Source organism: Alexandromys fortis, unplaced genomic scaffold (assembly GCF_014885135.2).
Source record: "Alexandromys fortis isolate MF-2015 unplaced genomic scaffold, M_Fortis_MF-2015_v1.1 scaffold_96, whole genome shotgun sequence".
Taxonomy (NCBI): domain Eukaryota; kingdom Metazoa; phylum Chordata; class Mammalia; order Rodentia; family Cricetidae; genus Alexandromys; species Alexandromys fortis.
Genome location: NW_026068053.1, coordinates 4,793,981 through 4,812,597, shown reverse-complemented (window position 1 = coordinate 4,812,597; position 18,617 = coordinate 4,793,981). Strand labels below are relative to the sequence as shown.

Below are 18,617 nucleotides of genomic sequence, written 5' to 3'. Positions count from 1 at the left end.
ATGGCTCACCAACGGGCTAGACAAGTTGGCCATTGCACTGCAGGGACCCACTTGTGTCTGTTTCTAGTGCTAGGGTTACAGATATATGTGACCAGGCTTGGCTTTTCTTAGGCAGGAACTAAGGATCCAAACTCAGGTCCTTATATGTGTGTGACAGACACTTTACTGACTGACCCATCTCCCAAGGCTCTAGTCACACTTTTAAAAGTCAACTGAAAAGCCGGGCGGTGGTGGCACATGCCTTTAATCCCAGCACTCGGGAGGCAGAGGCAGGTGGATCTCTGTGAGTTCGAAGCCAGCCTGGTCTACAAGAGCTAGTGCCAGGACAGGCTCCAAGGCTACAGAGAAACCCTGTCTCGAAAAACTAAAGTCAACTGAAAGAAGTCTGATGTGAAGATCAAAAGAAAGGTTAAGTTAAATGCTACTTTTTTCTTATTTGTATTGGTAGCTTTGTTATACACGGATAGAAACTACTTTCCTCTGTCCTATGACTGGCTAAAAATGTTGAAATAACTGAACTTAAATTCTGGTAGCAAATGGCCATCAATTAAGTTTAAATTATTACTTAAATTAAAATTAATAATCAGTGTCTTGTTCAGAAGAGCCACACTTCAAATGCCAGGCATCACATGCAGACCTTAGGAGCACTGAGGTACACAGCATGTTCATCAAAGAAAGTTCCTATGATGAGCTAGGAAAGACTTCTGTGTTATTGACTACCTGACTAGTCACAATTACTTAACTAGAAAAGACTTACCTGTATCTATGGATACTTGAAATCATCACATGGTTACTTTAAAAATTTTGTTATTAAGGAAAAAATTATGAAGGGGAGACAAGTTAGTGGGCAGAGCTCTTGCTGTATGTGAGGCCTGACAAACTGCATTTAGATCCCTAGGACCTGTGAAAGCAGGAAGCAGTGGCACTCCTGTATGGAATCCTTGTGCCGCTATGAGTGAGGGCCAGCTAGGCTGACGTACGCATCCGTGCATAAGACAGATCCTGGCTTCCCCAAGGCAGTCCTCTACCTCCACGTGTGCACTATGCACACATCCCAACACTGTAAAAACTACAATTATGAAAAAGGTAGGAATTAAAGGAGAAGTCTGTAGATTTCCTATTTCAAATTTGAAGTCAAAAATACAACCTAGTTTATGGTTTCAAGGTTTAGTGATCTAACCATATCCATCTGCCTCGTATCCCACCACCACCAAAACTGTATTCCAGGGCAAACACAAGTTATCCAGGATAAGGTAGACATATTATCAACAGAGTTGAGTAAGGTCTCTAGGTAAACCATCTATACTGGCTTCTTAGTCTCTGAGCATTCCCTTTAGTTTATCTGTAATTCTCCAGGAACCACTACCACCTGGTATGGCTATGAATGTCAGCATGAAAGTTAAAGCTCACTCTACTCTCCACCCCACGATACAGGAACAAAGGCAATGCATGCATTTGAAAACAGACGGTCTTGGAGTTCATAACAACAAGCTAACAAGATAAACACTAAGTCAGCATATTAATACTAATTATCTATTTGATCTGAAATACTTACCGAGCAGGAAGTTCACATATTTGATTATGGCCAATATCCAAAACTTCTAACTTTCTGCTTTCACATACCCACTCAGGCACATTTTCTAGGCAGTTTCTGAAGATAAGAACATAAAAATTATTACTTTAAAAATTAAATCTGGCCTCAAATATGTAATTTAATTTTTTAAATTTATATATGCCTGTGTGTATGTGTACATTCATGCAGGTGCCCAAGGAGGCCAAAAGGAAGCATAGGATCCCTTGGAGCTGGAGCTACAGGTAGTTGTGAGCCACTGACACGGGTGCTGGATGTGAGCTCCAGTTCTCGGCAAGAGCAGGACACACTCTATGCTGCTGAGCCATCTCTCCAGCCCCTCAAATGTACTTTAAGCTCAAAAGAACTACATAGAAACAAAACTTAAAAACAAAATGCCAAATTGCAATGAGCAAGATCAAAAGGATATATGAAAATCACTGTATTTTAAAATCAAGACGAATCATTATAATAGAGAAGAAATAAACTAACACAGATACGCCATCGGCATCATCTCTAACATTTAAAAGATCACTACCTCTAGATATTAACACCCCTTCAGAGACCACTGCGAATTTAGAAAGAGGGAAAAGTGATCCAGTTAAGTCAATTATAAACTAACCAAGTATTACTTTCAAGTTCACATTTTTACCATTGGTATTAAAATAATTTCCAATTCTTCCTGGCATCATAAAAATACAGCTACTGGGAAGAACGAGAAATGAAATGGTGTACTACAGTGAAGACTTAGAATTATTTGAAAATGTTTACTTGGGCATTTAACAATAATTACAGTTATCAGAAACAAGTGAACTGAACCAATTATCACATTATTAAATGATCTAACCACTAGAAAAATATACTATATTTGAATTTCTTTCTTTTACCTTTAAATAAAAATATGTAAAGTAATGAAGAACACGTAAAAGCATATAGCTATTTCTCCCCTCCCCTCCCACTCACAAGCGAGGGAATCAAAGGCCACACACGTTTGTCAGGATGAATGCATGATGAACAGGTGCACAAGGCTGAGAAAATATGATGCGCGGGACATTTTAATAACATGGTGGGCTGATCCATGAAGTAAAAAAGAATTATGAAAGTTTTGATTAAATATGGAAATAGAAGACATTGTTTTCTTACTATTTATATGGGCACACACTGCTATACTCAAAAACTTATTTTATAATAGTTAACTCTTAAACAGATGAACAACACAGAAAAATAGAAAGAAAAATAGAAGTCCTTCAGCAATCACAGCACAAGGAAATTAAAACTATAAATGGTAGTGTAGAATTCTGCACTGAAGAACTTTTATTTATTTATTTATTTATTTATTTATTTATTTATTTAGTATGCAATATTCTGTCTGTGTGTGTGTATGTCTGCAGGTCAGAAGAGGGCACCAGACCTCATTACAGATGGTTGTGAGCCACCATGTGGTTGCTGGGAATTGAACTCAGAACCTTTGGAAGAGCAGGCAATGCTCTTAACCACTGAGCCATCTTTCCAGCCCCTGAAGAACTCTTAAGGTCCACGAAAAACCTTGCTCAGCACCCTGGGAGGTAGGGCACATGAGGTGAACATGCACACACAAGGTGGGCAGGCACACATGAGGTGAACATAGGCACATCAGATGGGCACACATGTGCCAGAGTCACAGAGGAAGATAAGCAATATTGACGTTACAAATCCAGGGTCATGGCCTAGGGATTCCTAAGAGGACTATGTGCCAAATACATTCTATGAGTAATAGGAAAACAGGTTCTATAGCCAACTCTCTGAAGTAAATCTGTACACAGTATATATATATATGTATATATATGTATACATATGTACATATGTATACAAACTCCTGATATGTATATTAAATCCTGAGCTGATAAGAAGTGGTAGGAAAAAAAAATCTAAGAACTAAATCAAGTAATGTCTGAGCTTAAGTTAATGAAATAAAACTATAGCAACATAATAGGAAATTCATGAAACAATTCAAAGTTTATAGTAAAATATAGAAAATTTTATAAACAATTCTAAGTTTATAGTAAAGTTGCAATTGGAATAATTCTCCCAATAGCTAAAAATTGAAAAGGTATTTATTATTAAAATAGCTAAATTTGTGTGCTTTCATGATGAAAGGTAAAATTCTATACCTTATAACTCACACTGCCATGGGGATTGCAACGATATGGTGATTCACAAGCACACCATAATTCACACCCTCAAATGGCTAACAGTAGGTATCTTCAGAGAGCCAGACTCCTATGTGTTCTCATATTTTGGGTATTTCCTTAATGAGTTTCAATTTTAGTAGGTTAAAAATTACTGAAGTTTCACTTGTGTAAATTTATAATGTAGACAAAGTCATGCCTTTATGTCACCAGGCGGGGATCTATTTTTGTATTTTTCGGCACTAGAATAAGTAAGACCCACTGCACAAGCAAAGCCCAGCAGCTTTTGGCAAGTACATGTGTGTACAAAGTGACAAAAGGGAACTTAGAGACACAGCAGTGTTATAAAACATAGCCTCAGAGTTCCTAGGGGGTGGGGACACAAGATACAACTGATATATAAAGGGCTAGTGGACCTTCAAGTTACCCTGAAGTCTCCAGTCTTTTTATACAAACCTAGGATCTAAATTGGTTCCAGAGCTAGGGATAGTAACTCATTGGTAGGAGCTTGCTTAGTTTGTAGGAGACCCAGAGTTTTAACTCAGGTATAAGAAAAACACAGATGGCAACCAAAGGTCCTTTTTTTAAAATGAAACTTTAAATTAAGTTTAATTTTTTATTATTTTAAAACATTTTAGTCATTATTACTGTCCTTCAAAAATTTATAAAACATCTTAGCATAGGCTTGAACAGAATCAGCTAAAGAACTCCCCAATAGGCCAACAGTTCTGTGAGGTGCTGTCTTCTTACCTTGAGACATCCATGTAAGACAGATAATTTGGAACTGGGTAAACATCGAGTTGAACGAGTTCTACAAAGGGAAGAAGCACAAACACATTACTACCCATGTGCCTTTGTCTGTAGAAAGTACTGCACTTTTGGCCTCGTCTGTGTATTAGTTTAGGAAGTACAATGCATCTTCTTGTATTACTTTACTGCAGGAGACTAAAGCCATCCTCCCGTGCAACCGTGAGCCATTCATTCTCTGTTCCCATTTGTTTATGTGCTTTCTCGTGGTTCTGTGTGCCAAACTGCACCTAAAAGGTCATTCAAATGAACACCATATTTTTAATACTCATGTCATCCATAAAACCGAAAGGTCTTCCTTGTTGACTCCCTCACAACTGAAACACCATACTCTAGAGCATCACAAAAGAGCTCTGCTGGTCAGATCAAAAGGTTTTCTGAACTTTCTGCAGGAGCAGTTTCTGAAAGGCCTGCTCTCTTAATTCATAAGAATTATATAGCTGCCTATTCTGGTCCCAGTAAGAGGCTTATAGATTAATTTTTGGTACCAGCTCCCTTCTTTCCAGTGTAACATTTCAGGTACCCACCTTAGAGAAATGAGCCATGGAACACATTTATGGCCTGCTTGCAGGTTCCCTTAGCTCACATGAAGTACATCTTAGTAGCCTGGACAAGTGGTGGTGTGGATTCTCTAGCTCCTCTCTCGTAAGTGTGTCTTGCCTACTGTTCTCGCTATTAATCTGAAAGCACCACTACTAGCACAAAGCTCCTCTTCCTAAGGATCTCTCTTAAAAGTCTCACTATCTGATTCCACACCTACATCCCATAATTTAAAAAAAACAACACCCAAATAAGGGGTTTTACTAAATAACTAAGAACCTTGCTGTCATGATATTCCCGTGGGCACATGGTTCAGGTTTATCTTTGAGTAGTCCCCTTGTCAATGGAACATGAGATTGCAGGTCTTGATTGGAGCCTACAGTGGACTTCCCACCCTCTAGCATTTAATCAGGAAGTCAATGAAGCAGTTTACCTTGCTCTTACTTTAAGCAGAAGAAACAAATGACTAGTGGGAGCAATTTATCATAATGCAAAAAGCAAGCTAGAAACTATAAAATCTTCCCTTCTGGTTCCTGTAAATACCAAGGCAACATTCTTCTTTTATGACTTTTATCTTGGAAGGATTTGATCCTTATTTTAGTAAATGAGGGAAGAATAAAGTACTGGGCAAACAGCGCACTTACCGTTAGAAGAAGCATAGAGTGCTTTTAGGAAATAGCCACAGATGTTCAGTGTCACCAGCTGATTCCTTTCGCAGTGCAGAACTTCTATGTTGTTGAAAACCATAGCATCTAGCTCAGCAAGTTTATTGTCTCGCAGGTCAAGCTGGGTAACATGCGGCACAAAGTCCACTTCGTCTGCTATAAGCTTTCTGAGTATGTTCAATCTTAAGGAGGAAGGACACAAACATGAGCTACTTAACCACAATACTATAAATAAACTGCTGAGCCCATATAGTATGAAGTAATGAGACAGGACTCAGTTCTCCCTGTATTAGAGCTCCCCCTGCCATCTTCAATTTCAGCATCTGCCTTAACTGGCAAGATCCACTAGTTATTTTTAGCTACAATTCTAGAAGCCTGAGCCTTTATGATATATTTCAAAACACAATTTAGGCCATGAAGGCCAGAAGGGAAGGAGCAAGTGTATTGATTTTACCTAATTCACTTCAAGAGAAGAAAAAATATCCACTTAGGCACTTACTTCCAAAGAAAGAGGCTGTAGTACAGATAGCATACTGGAAAGAACATGGGAACAAACCAAGTACCACCAAGACATACTACTGCACTGGCTCCCTAGAGGAAGAGACAGATGTAAAGAAAAGTAGATGGGCAATCATAAAGGACAGAATCAAGGAAAATGACCTCAAGCCACATACTGAATGGGAACACCAGAGATGGAAATGTAGGTACAGGGATTCTTTATTCTCAGCATCCGAACTGATAGCCAAAGCTATTTCCATACAGAGACTACTACTCAAAGAGCAAAGTGGAGAAGACACTGAAGACTGGCATCTAGGATTTGAGAAATCATAAAAGGAAGCATAGGAATATGGCAGCCATGACAACTACTGGACTGAGTGAAGTTATTGCAGATAAGCGGTGAAAGACAAGCAGCAATGGATCAATATGAAAAAGATATGAAATCAATATAACAAATATAAATTTAGTTTCCACTGCAAGAAAACAGATGAAAACATCACTTCTTGGTGCCAAGGAAGTCTACACCTCCTTTGGAAAGAAACATCTCTCTCCCAAGGTGAGAAAGCTCCAAACTTGTGTACTTGATAAAAGACATTGTTATTATGCATGGAGATCAAACATTCTACAGGGTTTCTGCTCTTCAATAAACAAAATAGGTATGCATACAAACGATTAAGAGAACTATCATAAAGCCACTGACCAAAACACAAGGATGAGTGACAGCAGAGCAAGAATCTGTCAACAACCAAGGGCAGCACATAGTGTCTTCAAATGTCTCTAAAATGATGCTTAAAAACATCATTCCTTCTTTCCTCGTTCTAGGTTCAAAGATTCAAAATTTGGCCTTACCCCAGAAATGTGCCTATTTCCAAATGCTCACTAACCTATCAGAATGTGCACGATGGATAAAAACAAGCCTTATTTTGGAGACAACAGAAGTGAACGAATTTAAAGAATGTTTTATGTTCTTCCCAAAGTTACACTTTGAATAACCATGATAGTATTATCTTCATTTTATATAGCAACTCACCCACCTACAAGTCACAGTATTGGTACCAAGATGATCAAAAACTCTGTTTTAATGAGGACTTAAAAAAAGTCTATGAGGAAAAGAAAGGCGGCATTCCTGTGTGTAGAAGAGCAGCTCGAAGGATTATCTTCTAGCTCTAGGTGGAGAACCCAGAGCAACAGTCACCTCTTATCTGCAAAATGAGAAAAACATCTTTCCTATTCTTCAAAATAGTTAAGAAAATGAAAGAAATACCTGTGCTCCAGTTCTGGGTACACTGTGAAGGGATATGGTCATGATCATGGCAAGGACAGGATGAGGACCTCTGGCTTTATATTGATCAGAGTAACAAGATGAAGTGCTTTGCACTGTTCCACAGGAGAACTATGAGTATGTGATGATATTGTAGCAATGTACAAAATAGAGAGAACCTATAAAGCGGGTGCTATTGAGAAGGAAGCACCCATCTAAATCCCAAGGGTGTGGAGAGCTGGGAATAGTAGTTCACAGGAAGTGGCACTGTGGCTTCCAGATCAAAGGCAGGAACAATGCAGTTTGTGACTTTCAAGCGTGCTACAGGCTAAGTAGAAGGCTTATATATAACATGGCTGGCTATATTCATGTTCTCTTCCATTCAAAGTACTTAGTAAGGGCTTTACCTACTATATACTAACACTGTGAGATCATGGATAAGTAAGAACATTGCCTAGCAGGCCACAAGAAGGGGCTCTTTTCTAAATTTCTAAGTAATCACAGAACACACAAGCACACAGCTTCTATCATATGACTTGCTACTCAAAGCTAACACTTTCATTGGCTGTTCTTCCCGTGTAACCAATCTGTCATAAAGTGTGTGAACACTGCATCAATGTCAAATCACCACACATTTCTAAAACATGGTTTCTATCTCACTGTGGAAGAGCAGCAAGAGCTTCCCAGGCTGTGCCGGAGAATACACTGAGCAGCTCTAAGACAGAGCCTCTCATGCACAGGACTTGGATGCTAGTGGGCTGGAAGCAGGTAAAAGCTAGAAAAACTTAACACTACTTCACAGGTATGGGTGAGTATGTAAAAAAGCAAAACTAAGGATAAATGGTCCACTGGCAGCTGAATGAAACTGGTCCCAAGAAGACAGAGGGCTAAGCAAAGTTGAGGAATGATTGATTATACAGAAGAATGCCTTTGTAGAATATTGTTTTAAGTTGTATTGCTTTTGTTTATGCTGCATTTGCTTAGTTCTGTGAAGCTGTAATTCTTTGTCTAAAACACCTGATTGGTCTAATAAAGAGCTGAACAGCCAATAGCAAGACAGGAGAAAGGATAGGCGGGCTGGCGTGGAAAGAGTATGAACAGGAGAATCTGAGGAGGAAGAAGGGAGAGAACAAGGAGAGTATGACATTAAGGGCCAGTCACCCAGCCACAGAATAAGGAAGATCTACACAAGTAAGAGAGAGTTGAAAAGTCCAGAGGCAAAAGGTAGATGGGTTAAATTAAGAAAAGCTGGCTAGCAGCAAGCCAAGCCAAGACCAGGCATTTATAAGTAATAATAAGCCTTGATGTGTGATTTATATATATTGAGTCACTGAAAAAAAAAAGAGAGACCTAAATTCTGAGATATGAAATTATATATTAACTCAGAGTTAATAACATTATGCTTGTAAATAAATTTAACCAGGCAAAGTGTTGGTCCCTGTCCCATTCTAAAAAGTTCTCCAATTCAGATAAATTACAACTATTTCTATTTGCTAAATTAAGATTCTAGTCCTGCACACCATTAACATCACCTAGTTAGGAAAGCCTGCCTTCTTTAGTGTGAGGAGAGATGAAGCCAAGCAACTCTCCATTGGCAGGATGTGTGGTCCACAAGCCAAACCACATAAGTGGGAAGAAAGGGAGCAAATAAAGGCTCTTTACTGAATGAGCTTCAGAAGAAAAGTAGGTACCAAAACAAGGACAGACCCACTTCTACAAACAGAGTGAAGACGCCAAGAAAGACAGTTGAGCAGGCTTCAGGAGTGGAAACAGGCCTCAGTCGGGTAACAACTGAATATAACCCTTTGCTGGGAGTATTATTAGGCAACTCAACTCAATTCTCTCCACAACTCCACAAATTATGTTCTATTATTAATTTTAATTTATAAATCAGAAGCACAAGCATAGAAATTAACTCACTATGGCCAGCAGGCATCAACTTCTGGTTAATGGGGGGAATAATTTAGTTGAAAAAGTACCAAACTGAGCAAGCTAGCACTAAAGACGCAGTCCTGTACATTGTTTTGTAAGAAGTCAAGTCCATAACAGGCTCTTCTTTTTCTTCTAAAAAGATAAAATTTGAAAATCTTTCTCCTTGGGCACATAAGAGATAGCTCAGCTGTTAAATGCACTTGCTAGCCTTTGCTGAGGACCAGGATTGAGTTCCTAGCATCTACATGGCAGCTCATAGTTGTCCATAACATCATTTCTAGGGGACTCGACACCTTCTTCTGACATCAGTGGGAACTGGGCGTGTACGTGGTACATAGGTGTATTCAGGCAGAACACTCATACACATAGAATAAAATAAATCTATAAGAGAATGAAAACATGGATCCTTTTGCATAAGGTATCTCAGTGATTAAAAATCACTAGCTCAGTGGTGCTGGCACCTGTCTTTAATCCCAACACTCAAGAGGCAGAAGCAGGTGAATTTCTGTGAGTTCAAGGCCAGCCTGGTCTACAGAGCGAGTTCAAGGACAGCTTCCAAAGCTACACAGAAAAACACTATCTTGAAAAAACAAACAAGCAAAAAAAAAAAAAAACCAAAACAGTAGAACCTGACCTTCCAAAGACTGATGACAAAGTACCCATGGGCAGCAAGGACAGTGCCAAGGCTTCTGGTTGGGTTTCAGAGTGGTTAGACTAAAATGAAGGCTCTCTGCTTTTATGAGGGATCAGAGTAGAAGGGGCAGCTAACCTTGTATCTGACTGGAGATTAATAACAGAATTTATGTTTTGTGAAGAATGATAAGCAAAACTCTGTGCCACTTGAATGGACAGAGAAGAAATTAAAACATTTTAATTTAATATGTACATTAAGTTAAGGAAAAACAAACAAACAGAAAACAAGAGATGCTCCACAGTATCAAATGTCTCAGACTGGGAACAATGTAATCCACCATGCTCTCGATGATTTCCAGTTTATATAAAGAGTCCTCTCCAGTGCTCCCATATATTCACGCGAATTAAAAACTGGATTCAGGTTCACAAAACCAAAGTGGGATTTTTTTTTAAAGCAAGCTTCAGGGAAGAAGAAATCCCCATAATTCATCATTTCTTCCCTCTGTGGACTAGTTTACCCAACAATACAAGCCAGTCACTCAAACGAGATGCATTTCTCAAAAGAGGTTACCGTAGGTCCACGTGTTTAATATGAGGCATTCTTCTTAAAGCCTGTAGTCTGAGGGTCTCCATACAGTTCCCAGCCATACAGAGCTTATCCACAGCAGTCAACTTCTCCAATACCTCCGGGATGTCAGTGAATTCATTAAAGGAAAGACCCAGATAGCTGAGCTGGTGCATGTTCATCAGCTCGGCAGGAAGAGACTGGAGAAAATTCCCATCCAGCAAAAATGTCTGCAAGCTATCAAAGAAGACATAACAATTACACAGAAAAATGTACATTTTCAACATACAAGTTCATGAAGATTGCATTACTGTAACACTGCAAAATGCATAAGGACAGCGGTTGGAAATAAGGATCTTAACTTTCTACTAAAATGGGAAATGTTACCTACTTCCTCAACTTGCAAAGGTCTACATGGGGAAGTATGCTAACTGCAATACAAATCTGCCCCCATATGCACCACTTATTTTTTCTTAAATTAATTTCTAATACTTCAGATAATGAAAACTCCTCTTCTATGCTTGGATATACTAATTCATAGGAACTGCAGTTTAAAACCATATTTTAGTTTTTTACAAGCCTTTGAAAAAGTAAAGTCCTAACAAGTGACCTCTACACACTACACATGCCTTACTGCTAGATGTGAAGCCAGCACTTCCTTGGCATACAGAACAAACTAACATGATGTGAAACTTCCACGGAGCTTCCCAGATTCCCCCGTGGTTTAAAGTACGTACTTCTGCATAGCTCCAACAGCTGCTGGCACTTCTCGAAGAGTATTGCAAGACACATTCAGCTCTGCTAGGGTAGGAATGCTGCAGACTGCTGATGGAAAGACTCCTAAGTGGTTATTGGAAAGGTTAAGGCTCTTCAGCTTGGTGAACCTATCACAGGAAGAGAGAAAAAAGAAACAAATGTCACATAGCCTGGAGGATACTCCCACTCTATTCCTGCATCTAACTGAGGTAGAATCCATCTCTTCAAGGCATAGGGAATAGCAAAGTGCAGAGTGAATCTGACCCAAAGGCCGGTGTTTTACCTAAAATATAAACATATATCAGAAAGCCTTGCTATTGTAAAATCAGGTTGACTGAGGAGTAAGTTCTACTGGAACAACTTTTTAAACTCCATTGTTGGTGTGGGAGGGCCTTCTGTCTATGTGTTGCTTTCAATGGTATGATTATTTCAGCCATGATATTAATTAGTCTTTGTTACATAAGTTTATCTATTTTTTTGTCCAAGAACAAAGCACACTTATGATGGAGTGTCTGGATGGTTTTGCTTTGTGAGGTCTTCATACTAGAGACTGAACCCAAGGACTCACTCATTTCAGGTGCAAACGCTCAAGTGAGCTGTGGCATTTACCCTAGTAGTTCTATTTTTAATCATGTCCATAAGTACTCAAAGTGAGAACGACAGCAATACTCAGTGAATTGACAGAGAAAAATTAGTACTATTTTTGCACCATTTTTCCCATTATTAAAACCATTTTCCCATTATTATTATGACTATTACAGCAGAATTTACCAGTTAAACAAGCACTATACTAGTGAGCTAATATCCCTATATCCCTAGTCCGTTTTCTTTAAACATTATTCAACATCACTGTGCTAGTTAAAAACAATTCAATAGGAGAAAGGACTTTCATTTCAGAGCAACAGCTCTTGTTAAAATTGTGATTTACTGTGGAACATACTTTTAGAAATTAAAACTTTGACTCAATGTTACGTCATTAAGGACTGGCTGTAAGCTTAGCTGTGGGCTTGGTCCTCACTCTGCACCAGTTCATCCTTACAGGCTCAGGTGACGTACGCATGAAGAGCTGCCAGGCTGCAGTCCTAAGATCACTCACTGGGTCACAAGAACGTTGCCTTTATTGGATAACCAAAATAACAGACGCACATTTATCCCAGGAAACTAGAGAAGTGTGTAAAGAACGAGTTTTGGCTCATCCTACTCTTTGCAGTCCCCCTCCCCTGCAGGTTCAGTCCACATCCACATCCAGGATACTGATGTTCAACTTTATTGCCAGGGCTCTGTTTTAGCCATAATTCTGAAATCCAAAAGATCCTGAAGGAAAAAAAAATTGAAATCTCTGGCATTGACTCAATTGGTACCAAAGATGACCTACTGACATGAATACTCATTTGTTCTCCAGAAACCAAAACGTTCTGGTCGATCTGTCTTCAGGCCTCACTCCATGTGATATGAAAAATCTCTGATTCCAAAACCCAAATGGGCTCAAAAGTTCCTGAAAGGGGAACTGTGAATTTGTATTTCTGAAAGTATAACTAATGAAAAAAAGAATATAGTAATTAATATTTCAATATATGACACAAAATTTTAAAACAAAAACCTGCAAACTCATTCTTCCTATCAGCCATTCAGAAAGAGTTCTTCCACGCCTTCAATCACTGCCACCCACATCCTCCCAATTGTTTCTAATCTGAAGACAAAGATGAAAAGTCAGTTTCATCTGTATTTCTCAGTAAAGCTGAACTTTTTACAAAGGGGACTCGTATTCACAAAATGTCTCCCAAAGACACCCATATCATCTGTCCATTTTTCTACTGGGCTTTTAAAAAGTTTGAGGAACTTTGCGAGTATGATCGGCATATATTATAAATACTGCCTCCTTGTAGTTTGCATGCTGTTGACCAGTATGCATCTTGCCGCACACTGTTTTTAGGTTCTATTGGCTCAAATTTGTTATTCTTTCCTTTATGGACTTCTTTTTTTGTTTTTTCATTAAGAAGGTTTTATTTTTATTTCATCCCAGAGTGATAGAACCTACTCTGAATTTCTTTTAATATTTACTTTCAATAATTTTCATTTTTTATCTTAACTCTGGTCCACATTTACTATTTCTTTATTAGTAATTTTCAGTTAATATACTAAATTATGGAATTTTTACACACAGTGTATATTGCACTTTTCCATTTGCCCTGTCCCTGCCTCTTTCCTCCAAACAGCCCCCTTTATGTCCTTTGTTGTAGACTGGTAGGAACAGTCTATTTTCTTTTTAGTCACTAATTACATAAAAATCATTTACTATATAAATCATTATTTTTTGATGCTTATTTTAAAAATTCATACACTGGGGAGAATAAGAGAAACGCTGCTGCTGCTTAAATAAAACAAAGAAAAGCATGGGCAGTAAGATTTAGTTTGTGCTTTTCTGTCTTCCACAACAGATTCCCAAACCATGCTTAGCTACTGGTCTGAGAGGCCACCTTGAGGTTTTCAGCTCATCTACTGCAAACAGTAAGGTTTCTCTTTAGGAAGACTAACCTTGGGAGGGGGCCAAAACCCTCTTTATAGTGTTTACCGTATACTTGACCTCAAGGAACAATAGGTAAGCAAATGAATGAGAGAATTCAATCATCAACACATCTGACTTACCATCCATGTACTCTTGCAACTGAAGCCCTTCTTGTTGCTCTATCCAATTGGAAACTTGATCCCATAGTATGTCAGGTATGAAACAAGCAACCAACACGTACAGAACAGTTAAAAAGCAGAGAGTACTTTGCACGATAGAGGCTCATGCTCCTGGATGCAGAGGGGCTCAACAGGAAATACCTTCCGCCCCACTGTCGTCCTGGTGCTGTCTGTAATTGTGGGGAGATGAAAACCTCTTGGCTCCCAAGGCCAGCATCGGCATTACTACGAATACCTCCTCCTCAGAAGGCACGACTCATCTTCTGGTGCTCACATTACCATCACACCGAAAAGCTACTGCCTTATGACTGAACTTCCATCTCTTCTCAATTTCCTGGCACATATCAGCCCTTTACAATTCTTGAGATGGATCCACGTGGATTTATGTATGCCCTTCTGCCCCAAGAGCTGAGCAGTCCACCAGCCTCAGTTCAGGGAGCACTGCCTGCCTTCTGGGGTTCAGAAGTTCACAAATACAACCATGGCAAACAATGAACTTCTCAACATCTGAGCTAAAATAAACTGAAACCACCCAATCTATGTTCTCAACACCATAAATGACTCTTGGAGCCGGCAAAATAAGCACAACACCATTTCATATGATTAGAAAACAGAAATAAATACATGAATATTTAACTTGGCTTAAATTGTAAATCTACTGCTACAAAAAGATATGCTCAAAATCTAGCAAAAGCTCTCCTGTAGATATTAAAACCTAAGGCAGCATAGCTAAAGTAGGGGTGCATGCTCTGCACCTGCTAGTTGAGTCAATCCCCAGACCAATCAGCTCTAGACAGGAATTTTCTAAAGTAACAAAAGACAGAGACATAGAATGCTCAACATTAGGAATAATTACAATCGGCCTACTGTAGTAATGGCAAATTAAAGCATTCCCTAAAAAGACATTTATATTTTAATCCTCATTAATACTATTCAAATAAGAGACAGCATTTACTGATCAGATACTATACTAGGTTAAACACACACACACACACACACACACACACACACACACACACGACAGCTCAAAGGACAATGGCAAAGGCCTGGCAAGATGGCTTACAGGGTAAGAGGTATACTGTACCAGCCTGGAGACCCCAGTTTGATCCCTGGAATCCATGTAAAGGTGGAAGGAGAGAAACTCCACAGTTAACTCTGCTATCTAGGTGTGAGGTATTACACACAGCCTCCCTAATAATAAAAACACTCTAGATCACAAGACAGTCATTATGTGGGAAAAAGCAGGCAGTAGATTTTAAGTATGTCATATGATTCTTTTACAAACTGACAACATAGGAATATGCTATGCTTAAAATCTCTAAGGAACTTGCTTCTTTTCTTTATGTGCCCATGATCACATTCTTTCTTCTTCTTTCTTTTTAATCAACAGACCTACCCAGCAGAAGAAAATCTAACTGCCAACACTATTCAGAAGAGATTTCACATTAACTACTACGCAAGTAAGACAAGAAACAATGTTAGAAGATTTCTGCACAAGACAGAAAACAGACCAGAATTTCCCTTCTCAACACAAAGAGGTGAGTGTGCTTTGTTAAAAGTACAGTTGACTCATGCAAGAGTATATGAGGAAAGCCAGAGACCTTTGACATCAAAGCAGCACATCCCCAAAGGAATGAGAAAATGTACATGAGCAAAAGCCACCAAGGAGAGCTAAGTCACAGGAATGCACTATGAGAGATGAGAGGCGCAAGCGTCTTATCACGGAGAAATAAAGAAAAACCCAACCCCACAAACGTCACGAAGGATAGATAGCTACTACATCATCCTGGCACCAAAGCATCATTCACTTGACAACCTGAATCCTCACTGCTGACATGGACGACACAGATGAGAAAGGAGGCACGATGCTATGCCCCAGGCACTCAGAATATTTGAGGAGAGAGCTGCAGCATATGAAGTAGAAGGTGGGAACTTAGAGAAGAGTGTTGTGCTTGCTCAGAGGGGTCTCACTGTAGGGTGCAACAGGCTATTGACTGGAGACAGAACAGCAGCATTCTGACTCCTGGCTCTGTGACCGGAGGGTCTGACTGAAGCCAGGGACAGAGAAGAGACTCCAATGACTCCAAGAAACACCAGTGTGTGTCTAGCGTGGGTGCCTCCTGAACCTTATTTTGGGAAACACTGACTTACAGGGCATAACTACAGGGAATACTTGGGAAAGAATAAGCAGGCAAAATTCAAATAGAAAAGGAATGCCCAGGGTGGTAAAGTCTGGTTAATGCTTAACCACAGAGCATCTCAGCAGAGAGACACTTGTATTCATCTAGAAAAACTTTGTATTTATCACAAAAATAACACCTCCCCTTCCTGTCATCCGCCCAGAAAGAGATGGATGTGTTCCACCTTTTACACAGCCACTGTCAATAACCTGAGGGCACCATGCCATCATCCAAACCTTCCGTTCCCATCTGAATGGCATGTGGCAAACAGCATCAAAATTAGTTACTTAGGACAAAAACAAACTCTCTTGGGACTTTAGGTTACAACAGTTACACAGGTATTGTGTGAACACTGGGAATTAAACGAAAAGGGCAGACAAAGAAACGTTCTGCTCCAGCAGTGTGCTTACACTGGCCACCAAAGGACACATTTCATAAGCCATCAATAATGATGCTAAAGATGTCCCCAAGTCTTAACTCAAAAAGACATTCATTATCTACTGCCATAAGGCAGAGCATCCGCTAGCCTGATGTCCCCTAGGAGATGCAGACTGAGCAGCTACTGTTACTCTGAACAGCAACACCACAAAGGCTGTGTGTGGCACCAGACTCTTAAAATTAGGTTAAGGCTTGGAGAAGACAGCACAGAGATTAATAAAACAACAGAAAAATGGAGTTGGGCAGAATTACATGGCTGAATTACAATCTACCAGAGGCTTTTAAAGTCACTACACTCCCCACATATTTATCCCTAAGTGGGATAAAAAGTTAAAAAGCAACTTAGAAGAAGTCAATAGTTTGACAAAGTTAACACAATCTGGGTAACAGAATTCTTTTTTCTTTTAAATTTCTGTTTAGAAAGTGCTGTCTGAGAGAAAGAGAAAACGGGCCGTGTCTGGCAAAGCTGAGGTGGCAGAGAAAGCTGAAAGGAAGACTAAGCCTGCAGGGTCCCAGAGCCCTAAGCCATCCCAAGGCTCAGGGCAGGAAAATAGGAAGCCTATGAAATGGAAAGCATCCCAAGAGGATCCAAATTCCAGCTGCAAAGCCCAGCTGTGCAAAAAGCTGCAGTGTGGGTAACAGCTAACTGGAGAGGGGGTATTCCAAACATTCTATGGAATTCCTTCATCATCCTACAAGTCTCAACCCCATGCTGGGAATCTCCATTCCTCCAGCAGCATGAGGTACTGGCTATATTATTCCTTTGCATGACCCCTGTCTTCAGTGATCATCTCCAACCTTTACAACCTTTATTTACATGGAAGAGTATCCTAAGTATTACATTCTAAATCTAGTAGATGAGCAGAACACATGCCACTTCTTGTTCCAGTTTGCAATGAGTGCTATCACCACTGAAATGACTTTCCAGAAATTACTGAGAAAAGCAAAAACAATTTCTTAAAGCCTGCAAATGTTAAAGTGTGGTAAGGATAAATTAATAACTTCCTACTATTGGAATGTTGAAAGCCTCCACCCACCCATGGGGTCATTTGTTTCCTATCCCATGAGGACCAAATATGTAGAAACTGAAGCAGAATTAGGAGTTCCTCCACCTCACTTCTCCACAGGGGTCACTCTGTTACATCACACCATGCTTGCCCAGACACCTTCATGGTCTCTCCCACCACTCCCCCCTCCTTTTCAGTGAAAATAAATTTCACACCTACTTGGAACGAAATTCATTTCTCAAGTCTTTAATTCACTCCTTCTAAGGGAAGCAACTCTGACCTTGTTTTAGGTGATAGACTTATTTATACTACCCCAACTCTAACATACACACCTAAGGTTCACTGACATTGGTGGTTAGGTGCCACATTACATTGTGAACAATCAAAAGGCTTCTTTAAGGGACCACTGCCATCTTAATTAGTGCTATATATGAATTGCATTGCTCAAGGCATTTTGGAAACCTACTGTCCTTGGTGATGGGGAAACCAATAACTGAACCTCTGTACCTCTCTGCCCTCACTCCATTCATCCCTAGGCTAAATATAAAGAGGAAACAGGAAATACAAAAGCAGAGACATTCCATCCCTATGATCAAGAAATTTACAAATAGAAGTCAATTTAAAATATTTCTAAAGAACATAGTAAGAGGTGTGTGTAATAAAAGAGTAAGAATGTTTACAAACCAAAGGAGGAAATAAGCACACAGAACTGGAAATAACCAGACTCTCCAAATGTCTTTGGAAATATGCTTTCAAGGGGAAATGGGACAGAAGCCAGACCTGGCTTGGGAGGGGTGAAGGCAATAGGGTGCGCATTCTAGTAAGGCAGTGGAGAGAGAATGTGAACTATTTTAGAGACTGGTGGTGCTTTTTGCTTTGCTTTGGGAGTTTTGTTTTAGTTTTTGCTTTCGA

General features: G+C 39.5%; 1 protein-coding gene across 1 annotated transcript in view; it reads right to left on the bottom strand.

Annotated features, from left to right (window-relative positions):
- Phlpp1 (PH domain and leucine rich repeat protein phosphatase 1) overlaps positions 1-18,617 on the bottom strand; it is a 226,459-nt gene that overhangs the window by 60,726 nt on the left and 147,116 nt on the right. Inside the window, exons 5-9 of the mRNA XM_050119746.1 lie at positions 11,377-11,523; positions 10,646-10,876; positions 5,730-5,932; positions 4,489-4,549; positions 1,556-1,651 (exon numbers count right to left, since the gene is read on the bottom strand). Of these exons, the coding sequence (XP_049975703.1) occupies positions 1,556-1,651; positions 4,489-4,549; positions 5,730-5,932; positions 10,646-10,876; positions 11,377-11,523 (738 nt within the window). The remainder of the gene's footprint in view (positions 1-1,555; positions 1,652-4,488; positions 4,550-5,729; positions 5,933-10,645; positions 10,877-11,376; positions 11,524-18,617) is intronic.